This window comes from Haliaeetus leucocephalus, unplaced genomic scaffold (assembly GCF_000737465.1).
Source record: "Haliaeetus leucocephalus isolate CR32 unplaced genomic scaffold, Haliaeetus_leucocephalus-4.0 Scaffold0, whole genome shotgun sequence".
Taxonomy (NCBI): Eukaryota; Metazoa; Chordata; class Aves; order Accipitriformes; family Accipitridae; genus Haliaeetus; species Haliaeetus leucocephalus.
The window spans coordinates 14,043,787-14,056,038 of NW_010972436.1; the positions used below are offsets into that span (position 1 = coordinate 14,043,787).

Consider the following 12,252-nt stretch of genomic DNA (forward strand, 5'->3'; position numbering starts at 1 on the left):
ATCTCATGCCTTTAATTTCTATTCTTTTTCCTTCCCTTCTCTTTTCCTTCTGCTTGACCAACTTGCCCAACTTCACTCTTTCCATTCTCTTCTACCCTAAATGTTATTTATCCATCCTCACCCATTTTTTTCCAACCACCCCTTCTACAGCAACAGAAGGGCAAAAAGGATGATGTTTACAGCTCTGAAATGAACTTAATGTTTTAGAATAGTCAATACCAATTCACTACCCAAAAAGAAGCACAGCAGGAGAAAGTGAGCCAAGTAGAAAGATCAGCAAAGAGAAGCAAGATAGCATATATGTGTAAGATGCAATTTTGCTGGAATTTGCATGATAATACACTGGAATAACAAATACTGAATCTGACCTCTCTTTAGTTATTATAGGAGATCCACAGAGTTTAATGTCAGATCTCCAAAAGTACGTAAGCAAGCTGTAGATAAAGAACCATTTCTATACATATTAATGTAGGAATGCAGCTGGATAAATATAGCCAATTTAATTATAGTACTAATAAATTAGAGGTGATATAAAAATTGAATAATCTTCATTATCTTCAGTGTGATGTTTCTCTTTAGGTCTTCATCAGACATCAAAATAGATACAAATATTTGTCATGCACTATGCAGATTTAAAACAAAATATGGAATCCAGAAAGGCAAAGACTAAATAAGACAACAATACTACATTATTCAAATAGTCCAACACAACAAGCCAAGTTTCAGACTATTTTCTTTATTACATGTATAACATTCAAAATTACCTGAAGTTTATGAAAAAAATAACCAAGAATGGTAAAACAAACAAACTGTTTAGACAAACGCATTAGTAAAGAACACAAAAATATTTGGCCTGGAACAAAAATTTCAAGCTTACAGGGCACCTGAATACCTCTTTATCAGTTTCTTACTTATCACATATAAAAATAAGAAAGTAGAACTGGTTTTCTTCTCATTCTACATCATAATTGTTACATTAAACTACCCTCCTGCTAACTTACACACATTTATCTTTCCTAAATTATGCATGCATATCAGTATTTAAGCCCTACAAATAAGAAGGCTTTAATATATTGTGCTTTGTGATTAACACTTATATGAGGGTGGGGGTTGTTCCTGAGCTTACCCAGCCAGTTCCACTTCCTTGGGTTTTAGTGAACAGCAGTGATGAACCTTGTAACACTGCCCACGATGACATCCAATTCTTTCTGTAAATATTTGTAAACAAACATAGGATAAATTGACTTTGAAAGTAGATATTTAAGCTGTCGATCATTGTTGCCCAGCTGACCCGTATGTTAATATACTTAACTATATATATGGTCATTAGTGCCATCAGTAAGTCTTAATTGCTATCATATTTGTAGAAGGGAACATATGTTAACAGTCCCAGCCTGACCATCAAAGACTAAATCAAAGAGAGCTAATTAGTAGTGAAAGCAGTTCACCAGGAGAAACACCATACAATTATAATTTCAAAGGGGTTAATCTGGAACACTCAGCCTACAGTTTACTTAGTAGATTATGTCAAAATACTGCATAATTCTGAAACTGATTAATCACATCTAACTGGGATGCAAGCATCCCACGTTTATGTGATAAACTCATTTATATTGGCAATAAAATATTTGCTACACATCTAAAAAATGCAGAAAAAGAACAAATTAGTTGTTCCAGCTGTCTATTTGCTTTTATGCCTGGGTACCCATCTTCCTGAGGTTAAAAAAAATAAAAGCCTGACAAGCCCTGACAATCTATTCCCATTGCTCAAACATGAATTATTATTCAACAGCTCTTAAAGTGATAGGATGGCCACGTTGCATCTTCCTGTACAGTAATCCAAATCAATGACTCCAACAGATGCAACATAAATGGTGACAGTATATTGTGCCAGTAGCAGCTTACATGAGCCACCGTCCACTCTTTCCTACCAAGCTCTTAGGAACAGCTCTAAGGAATCAAAGTGGGGGTCATACACGCTGCCAAGCTGCACTGTACTAGGTCAGGGTGGCTCTGGAATATCAGCTGGGTGCTGACTATTTAATCTTGAGGAAAAGCATGCTTCATATATCAAAAATCTGGGAAACACTGAGCTAGATATAACACAGTATTAGACCTAAAAGATTAAATTTTAAAAAGTTTAAAAAAAGTAAAAAGTAAACCTAAATTAAATCTGAGGATGTGCCACACTTACGCAGTATTTAACACTGACTCTTAGCAAAACACCAGAAATGTAAGTTAGACAGCATTACTTGATTATACATTATGATTTATAATGTAAATGCCTGCCTGTGAGGCAGAAAAAAAAGTTGGAAATGAGGTCATTCGTCTCCTCCAGGGAGACCAACATTGGGTGATACATTCTGCTTCAAACCCTTCACAAGCAGAGTGAAAGAAGAATTAGGGAGCACATGACATGTACCCTCCTTGGAAATTAAAGGAGATGAAGTGAAAGTCTGAAAGCCCCTCCTACACCAATTCTATCCAAGGAACAAGACAGGCTATAACCTATACAGGTTTTCTCTTAAACAAATACATCAATCCCATTTTTAAAAGCTGTCTCTCATCAGTACACTTCCATGAAATCACTGCCCTGTGTGGAGCCCTGGCATACACGAGCCTCTGGCTCTCTGAAGTCCGTTATCTTTAGCACACTGGGAGAAGCACATACTTTGGGATAAGGAAACGCTGTGTCCTACAGGAAAACCTCTCAGGCAAAATCGGACAGAAAGTAAGAAATTGCAACACCCAGTATGCTATCCCAATATAAAAGTCAGATACCTTACACAGACGCTTATGCACATGTACTTCTAGAAGTCCAAGACTTACCGAACTTTTTTCCCATTTTCTGTAATTTTTGTCACATTCAACAGCCCATACTTCTCTTGACCCTGTAAGATAGAGCAAGACAGAACAAATATAAAAGAAAATCTGCTTCTATTGCCATCACAGCACTGAATTCAATCCCCCAAATAATCCATTTCTGGCAATCAGTCATCTTTCCCCATGTTATAACTTCAAGAAACTGTCTTAAGTATATTTAAATAAGCAGAGATCAACAAAATCAAAATTCTTCTGGGAAAGTACTCATTACCATTCAGAGGGTAAAAAGCTTTCCTTCTTCAAGGCCTATGTTTTTCGGACAAGCCAAACTAAATCATTTGTGGTACCAGACAGTAGAAATTTTAAACATAAATTTACAATAATTTTTGTAATAGCACATTTGTGTTTGTGTTCTTTACTAAAAAAGGAGATGGATGACAAACAGCCAGCCTAAACTCTCTGACAAAATTCTTCCAAGTTATTTTAACATAATTGCATATTTTAATACAACATGGTTGAAATGCATAAGAATATTAACATATTCATTTCAAAAAAAACAGATGAGTGAAACATTTCTTTGATGTCCTATTTTTTCCTATCCCCAAGCAAAATATTAGAATTTTAAACTACTTAGTTCTGTCTTGCTGATGAAAATCATTTATATTGGTATGCCTGTGGACAAATTTGGAGATCAGTCAGTAAATGGTGGAAAACACACCGCTGAACAAGAAGTGTATTTGCACGTTTCAAATATTTAGAATGAATATTTCTAGTTTCTACACAAAAATAATAAAATAAAGGAATGTTTGAAAAAACATTCTGAGATAAAAAGGAAAACCATTGATTTATACCATTTTTGACTCTCAATATGAGTAACAAATTCTATCATTTTCTCCTGTCCTTGTCCTACCAACGAATGGTGCTAAAGAAATGTTAAATTATTTTTTTTAAATGAATTCCTTTTCAGTATCAGCTTGTAACAGTTCCTAATTTAAGAACTAAGCTATTAGTTGAAACAATCAACTAGGGAAAGGATGCAAATTAGTTTTATCATAACGAAAACGTCCTCAATTCTAGATCCAATCAAAATAGAAGATATATTCTCTTCAGCATTCTCCTCTAAATCTCAAATTTAAGTGGACCATAACTGCAAAACACAGTATCAAATAGAATTTTTTTGCTGGGATACTGTGACAACACTCTTACCAAAGACATAGATCTGTTTTTCATGAATCTTAAAAATTCTACCTGCATGTTTCAAGCACAGCACATAAAATAGAAAAAAGACATGTTTTCAAGGATGATAGCATATAGCTGGTGGTTCAGATACTGTTTCAGTACAATGGTAACTGCTACTCTTACTCAATTTAATCTCTCCATTGTGCTGGAATTTTTTCCCAAGCCAGTGATAAATACATTATTTTACAAAACTGATACATTCAATAGAAAAAATGAGTCACTTCCCTGCTCCCCCCCGCCAAAAAAGAAAGAAAAAAAAGCACCCATTCCTTAGATTTCTTTATTTGTGATCCACGCAGACCACCACTAACAGTCCTATGCATTGCACCCTTGTAACAAACCTTTGGCTTTAGTAAGTAGAACAGCCTGTCACCGTCTTTCACAGTGACTGAGCAACCCATGCCAACTCTCTCAAATAAATTATGGTTTTAATAAATTACTCAGAGGAACCAGTGGGAATGCTCCAAAGAATTATTCAGACAAAGCATCGTAATGCCCTACTTCGCAGCAACACTAGGGGGTACTAATGGGAAAATTAATGTAATTGGGGAAAAGGAAGTGGAAAGCAAGTTAAGGACCAAAATACACAAAAATTCACCAGCTTGCTTTCTAATATTTAAATCTCAGGGGACAGCTAAAAGAAATATAAAAAAATAAGCTGCATTTATCTAAAGCAGCAGTGAGCTCTTCTACAAAATACCATTTTAATAATGCAAAGTTTGAGCCATATTTAAAGAAATTAGAATACATGCAGCAATAATTGCTTGTGTGTAAGGCTATCAACCATGCTTGCTTAATAAACAATGTTTATTTTATTGTGGAAAACCGTTTGAAGAGTTGTAAGAATGGATTAGCATGAATAAGCCAGAGAACCATTCCTCTGTGTGCAGAGTAAGAATGAAATAGGAGAAGTTGTGCCTTTGATGCCCTGAGCTACCTACTAAAGGGCTGCTAAAACTGATCAAGGCACATATTTCAATGCTACTGTAATACATTTCCAAAATCTTAAAAAGAAAAAAATAAAAGCTTTATTTTTTGAATTATTTCCCACTGTTTAGAAAGCAATGATCACATTTAAAGTATAAACTGAAGCAAAACTGTTAAACAGTCATAACAAGTTTAACAAGCTTAAGTTTTCTTCCCAGTAGTTATTCTACTAAATCAAAAAGACATAGTTTATTTCTGTCAGGTCCTCCATGTGTTTCAGTCTCCTTGAAAAGACAAGTAAAAAATAAAGATATGAAATACTACAAACTATTACTGACTACTGACAGTGAGAGATTCTGCAGAGAGGGGGGAGTTTGTTTCTGTTTTTACCTTCCAAGTTGCTAGGTGAGAAGACATGACTGTTGGAGGAAGTAAACCAAATTCCACATAATTTGACATAACTTTATTCCACTGTGAATTTTTAACTTAATCTCCTATTGCCAAGCTGTATTTAAACCAAAGACATTTACCTTTTTTCTGAAAGCACAGTTGGATACAATGCATTCCTTTTAAAATGTAATGCCTTCATAATAGTTTTATCCCATTATTTTTCTCAATAACAAGCAGGCTTACCCTCAATTCTCTAATCATGAATAGCCCAGTTTCTACAACATCTACTTATCTATTTAAAAACTTTGCATACTGACTGTGGCTTGATGCTTTGGTGAAGAAGGAGAGGACTCATTTTCAGGAAAACTGGCCTTAGAAGCAGTTGATGATTCCTATAAAATTCAAATAGGCAACATAAGTTATTACCTTTCTTATAATTCTTGTACTTTTTTTTTTTACCCCTAAAGATATTTTCTCTCTCTCTCTATGCACATTCACACATTACCAAAAAAAAAAGCACTTTTTTTTTAAGCATTCATTATATTCTCAGATAGTTACATTATAAACCTGCTTACTAAACAGTGTTCTTACAAGATTTACAGACAACACTCAAACTGGGTTAATTAGCACATATCCATTTGAAAAAAGTGTTAATACATACAGTATCAGCTTAAAACAAAGCTTTCATCCTTATTGAGGGACAGATTTTTTTTGTATGACATTGCTATCAAATTATGAAACACATTTATAATACTAACTTATTACAGGGCACCATATATAATTACCAAGACTTTAAAGAACAGATTATGCCTCTGTGTGGTTAGTAAATATAAAATTAATACAATAAATTGTTATACATGTAGAAAATCATATACCAACTCTATTAATTTTTGTGAGTCATGATCATTAATTTCCTTATAATCAAGCACTGAAAATTTCTAGAGATTCAGGTTTTTGTTTTAAACTAGACATTAACTATGGACCAAAAGAGAGTAGTAAATCTCTGAAAACTGGAAAAATTGCCCATCTGGAACAAAAAAAGGCATGTGCGTTTCCTCTGATGTATTGATTGCTTTGCACAAATACACTGCTTAAAAATCTGGTGAAGAATTTCAAACAGAAGAAAAACATCATTTGTTCTCTGTTACTGTTAACACTTTTCTCCCCCTCCCTCTTTTTAATCCCTTTGATACCTCTCCCAAATTCAGTTTGCTTTTCCTGCATTACATAATGCTCTGCACACCCATGCTTTAAAATTCACTTGTAAATCTACCTACAGAAGTGGCCCACTGGTTCTTTTAGTAGCATAGTAACAGACAATATTAGCAATCCTAAGAACAGCCTAAATGTTCCATATTTTCAGATGCTGGCATGGGGCGGGGGGGGGGATATGTTAAAAATTCAGAAAGTCAATGTTGTCCCTCCCGGGAGGGTATTTTTTCCTCTACTTATCAAATTGTTTAGCTGATGGCTACATACAGATACATGCTACAGCCAATAAACAGTTAACAAGTACATTTGGTATCATCAAATTCTCATCAGCCATGGCAACCCATGCTTTCACTGACACATTTCCAGCACTCTTTTGACTGGCCTATTTTCACAGAATTCAGTTGTGTTGTTTTTCCAGGAAAAACAAATAAGGAAAATAAAAAGAAAATAGCTTCCCTAGGAGTCAGCTAAAAAGCTAACTTGGGGTTGATGTGCCTATCCAGACAAATACCAGTTGTTTTTCTCTCTATTTCATTCTGAATTTGAGATAGCTTTCACACACTAAGCAACTCTGAAACAAGAAATCCAGTATTTATGGTCATGAACTATTCCCTTTCCACATACTAATTTAAAGCAGACTACATAACGGTGTACCTGCCAGTGGTAATAAAATGGGTACATCAATGCAGTAAACAAATTTTCTTTCCACAAAACACTAGTTTATTGCTCCCCTACACATTTTTAATTTTCTCCAAGCATTAACATTGTGCTTTACATGAGCTACATAGTCTCCTTACCATTAAAAAATGTATGCTGCATCTTTTGAAGCTGTTAAAGGAACTTTAAGCTACTGACTTAGACTTTACAAATGTGGCTCATATATACAGTTTCTTTTGGTTATCACACTAGGCATTTGTACACTTCCATGTTTGCTTCACTAGGTTTAAGGTCTTGGTATTTGAACATTGGGTCTTGAAGAAAAGTAAACAGCCCATGTATTCAATGTTCTACAAGAGCTTCTTCATTCAGTGCAGCACTACATAGAGGTTGTTCCAAAACAGAAGTAAATCTTACACCAAAAAATAAAAAGATAAGTCTTCTTTTAAATGTGAGGCCAAAACTTTGAGCTATCTCCAACAGAATTGTTCATACCTGTGAAGCGTAAATCGCACATGAGGCTAAAAGTGTCCACTCAGCTTTGATTTATTAGGAGTCCATCTAGGCTCTCTCTCATGCAGTGCCACAACACACTCAGTACAGAAGGATGCGTAAGAAGGAGTTGGGAGGGGAAAGGAGCAGTAGAGGGACCTCAGAATCGCTCAGGCTAAACTAATGTGTACAGGTGCAAGGTTTCCAGCCAAGCATGGTCCACTGCCTCCTCAGCACCACTTATGATATATTCTAAACTGACAGCTCAAAAGCTTAACATCGAATCCAATAAATCCTACCCTGAGGAACTAAGTCAACTCATGACAACCCACTCTCCTATACTCCATTTCAACAAGGAAAGCCATTAAAACATACCGGAAACAAAAGGTCAAGCAAGTAACATTCTGGGCAGCAGATCCATTTTCATTACAACTACTATGTTTTGTCCATTTAAGTTTGTCTTTAACATATGCAATTACACAGGCCCACTTATAGGCTTTTCTCCATACTTCCAAACCTACATTCATTTAATTTTTCCCTGTATCTTTAGAAAAAGGGAGCTTACAATGCCGTTTCCTGGTATCTCATTCTCAGTAGTCTGTGCTAAGATTTCAGCATTACAAAGTATTTCAGTTTCCATGAATCTTGGGGTGGACTGCTGCAAAGTTACAGAAACCAGCAAGTCACTACCCTACAACACCCGTTTCAGTTCTCCCCGCTCAGCTCACATCAAGTCTCCTCACCCACAGGCAGCACAAGCAGAAATGGCTGGGACAAAAATCAACCCAGAGAGAGACGGGCAGAGGGAGAGCAAGGGAGAGGCTGTGTCTCCTTGTTGGCCTAAACAGCATCCGTTACTGTACAGTCCACAACAGACTATCAAGAACATGCCCTAAGAACAGGCAGAAAACAGCTTTCGTTGTTACTGACCTGCAGCTCTTTTCAGACTAAACACCCAGCTCAGCTCTGGACAGGATCAAAGCCCAGCATTTCAGCACTTTCAGTACTGTCCTCTGTCCTTCAATAAAAGATTACAACCCTGCTGTAACCACACACAGCTTTTCGTCTTTCCTTGACATATTAAAGTGGAGATCAATGGAATAGCCATTAAAGGGATAAATCCACTATATAAAATCTACTATTTACATCTTTAAGTCATAGTTTTTACTTTAGCAAGTGCAACTTTTATTTTATTTCAATTCTGTGAGTATTTCAGTTATTCATCTGAAATCTTTCAAGTGTATTCCTACTTGGTGTTTCCTACAGCTAAAAACATTTGGCCATGAAACATCACTATACCTTACATGAGAACCTCACCCACATCTGTAATTCTTGAATTCATACCCTAATTACACTCCATAGCCTAAACTGAATTAGGAGATTCCCAATTATAAGTGAAATGGCTGTACACGCCAAACCCTGAACTAACACTAGTTAAAATACTTCAAGGATAACAAGAAAAGAGCTACTACTCACAAAATAACAGTAGTAAAGTTACCAAACAGCCCTTGGTTTCGCTGAATGTTATACACAATGATACAACAGAAGAAAAATGATATTTCAGTAATTCATGCATACTCATTTGTTAGATCAAATACTTCAGACATCAGAAATAGTTGGTATTCCAGCATGCTGTTTAACTTGCTCCTACCTTATCATTGGTGTCCAACACAATTGTGCTGTGCCTCCATTTTGTTAAAACTATTGGTTCTTGTAGCCTCCTGTCCAGACTCCTACTCTTTATTATATCTCTCTGCTGCTGTGGTGAAGCATTATACTAAAGAAGAGAAAAATCAAACTATAAGTAGAATCTAATTCATGCAAACAAGTCTTGGACATACCACTCATACACCTTAACAGTGCAAGCTTTCAGATTCCTGATATCATCCAAGGGCGTGAAGATAGCCTTGGTTTTATTCTGCGCTTAGTCTTCAGAACTGTCCTTTTTGCTGTAGTCCTCTCCGAGGCAGTAACTAAGACTGGCCTATTGTGATAATGCTCTCCATTGGCAGATAGATATATGATTTCTTGTGCAACAGCTTACTGCTGGTTTTGCAACCAACCAGCATATTGAGAGCCACCAAGGAATTAGAATAAATACAAGATGTAAACATTTGCTCTTCATATTGCACTGACAGTACTATACCACCTGCCCAGCTCTTGTGTAAGAACAGGAAAACCCTATTATCCTGCAGTAAGGTATTTAGATTGAGAGTTATGATTGCCTGGATAAGATTCTCTTTAACCCAAATGGTTTGCAATGCCTAGGAGAGGAGACAGGAGGGTGAGGACTTGCTTTTTTCAAAATAATCACATTAAATTACTTATTAAAGGATTTGCTGGTGTGGAATGTACATAAGCACGGAAAAGAAATATTTAGCAGGAAATAGTTTTAAGACTCAGCAGAGCTGTAATAGCCAAGGAGAGAATGCAGTTATCATAACATAGGTTTTCTAACAACTCAATAGCATCCAAAGATGTACAGGCTAAGAAAATGTGAAGGTCATGAGAAGGACCCAGCATTTAATTAGATCTCAGCATTGCAGCATACTTACCTGCCATTTTAAATCATCACCACCAACACAAAGGTAGCATTATAAAGAATTATAAAAATATTTCAAACAAAGTTTAATACTGAAAATACAAACAAGAAAAGACAACATCAACATATGGGGTTTTTAAGTCATTAAAAATCTCATTCTTTCTATTCCACATCAGAAGACTGAAGTCTGCATGTAGAAAGAAATATAAGGCAGCATTTGCAGAGTCATGTAAAGGACTAGAATCCACTGGGTAAGAAGTAACAAAGGAAAATCAAGTGTCCTTTTTATTTAAAAAGGCTAAAGCAATAATCTTTGCAAGTACACTGAATTCTATAGTTTTGCTACCAATTCCTACTGTAAGCTCAGAGCCTCAGGTCTTCAAAGACAGAATAACTACACCTACACATTCCAATGAAGCATGACAAGGTTTAACCTAAATAACATAAAAGCTAAGTTTAAGCTAAATTGCATAATGCAGTTACATTTATTGCCCAAATAAAGAACCAGCCTTACTACTGCCATGGCAGACACCATGTTTGTGTTAGCTTTCTATTTCACTATGAATAGAGTTAATGCTCCAATAAGTCAATAGATGCTTAAAGGTAAATAACTTAGTGTTTCATTAGATTATTTCAATATCCACAAGAGTCGTAAAATACTCCCAGGTGAATGGATCTTGCAATATCGAGGATATTGGTAGTTCACATACAGAGAGAAGCGTATTTGTCGTCACTGCAGAAATTCACTTTCAAGATTGCACTGACTTTGTACTGGGTTCAGCACATTTACACTCACATGACAACAATGGTGAGGTTTAAGGAACTCTCAGTTTGTCCCCTTGTTAAATCAAAAGCTGAACCATCATTCGTGCTGCAAGGAATCTAATACTAGCTTACTTTCTTGTGATGGGAATATCCACTCTGCAGATGTTCCTACAACTCAAAACTGCGGCAGCAAGATAATCAATATGCAGCAAAATTGCCCACCATACCACAACTAAAATCTAAACAATTTTCAGTGAAACTATGTCTAAATTGAAGAAGGTTGCCAGAAACAGCATTCCTTGCAGCAGTTCCAACTCATTTAAGTGGGCAATTCAAACATATTTCTTGCTACGAAACAGAATTGTTTATTTCAGAAATAGATTTACAATTCAGTGACACTGGTGAGTATTATTTATGGAAATCCTCCATGCACTTTCCATTTAAGTAACTTGAGGAATTTAAGTTTAAGCAGTCAAAGACTTCAAGTAATTTATCTTGAATTTAAGTCTATGTTAAGAGTTAGAATATGATCTACAGGTGATCTACATTTAAAAGGTGCCTTTGATACCATCACAAGCCATCAGGAGTTAAACTTATCTAACAGACAACCCCCATCTTGAAGGAGAAAGGACCTGTAAAATAAATTCTAGTTTTACAAAACATTTAACAAGAAAGCAAAACAACAGTATATGGAGTTCATTAAACAAAACACTGCTAACAACTCAGGAACACTGATCTATATCTTAGCAGCTTAAATAATTTGCATTGGTGATACAAGCAGTGTTAGTAAACTGGCAAGTCTCTAATGGGAACATTTGACATTTTTGCCCCATTTTGTCACAATAGAGGTGTCAAGTAAACATTTTTCACTCAGGTGTTTACGGGGTTTTTTTTGGTGGTTTGCTGGGGAGGGTTGGGGTGTTTTTTTGGTTTTGTTTTATTCATTACAACTAGTAGAACACACTACTAAGGGTAAAAAAGACAAAGCTTATGTATTTCTGGGCTCAAGACAAGCCTCCACTTCTAAAATAAATGGATTGATCTGTGACTTCCAAAAAGAATCACAGTGAGATACAGATACTGTTTCAGACTCTGCATTATCCAGCTGAACTAGCCATCCTCTAGATCAGGTAGAGTCCACTGGCTAGAGAGAAGCAGCCAGAGCTAGTAGCCTAGCCAAGTCAGATGACACCACCCCTGCTACT

General features: G+C 35.9%; 1 protein-coding gene across 3 annotated transcripts in view; it reads right to left on the reverse strand.

Annotated features, from left to right (window-relative positions):
- Window positions 1–12,252, reverse strand: part of ARHGAP12 (Rho GTPase activating protein 12) — a 72,351-nt gene that overhangs the window by 17,899 nt on the left and 42,200 nt on the right. For 2 of the 3 annotated variants that reach the window (XM_010585171.1, XM_010585155.1), the window contains 4 exons: window positions 9,392–9,517; window positions 5,697–5,771; window positions 2,830–2,891; window positions 1,127–1,208 (listed from right to left, as the gene is read on the reverse strand). In XM_010585171.1, coding sequence (XP_010583473.1) covers window positions 1,127–1,208; window positions 2,830–2,891; window positions 5,697–5,771; window positions 9,392–9,517 — 345 coding nt within the window. The remainder of the gene's footprint in view (window positions 1–1,126; window positions 1,209–2,829; window positions 2,892–5,696; window positions 5,772–9,391; window positions 9,518–12,252) is intronic. The other variant, XM_010585163.1, reaches the window with a different exon arrangement.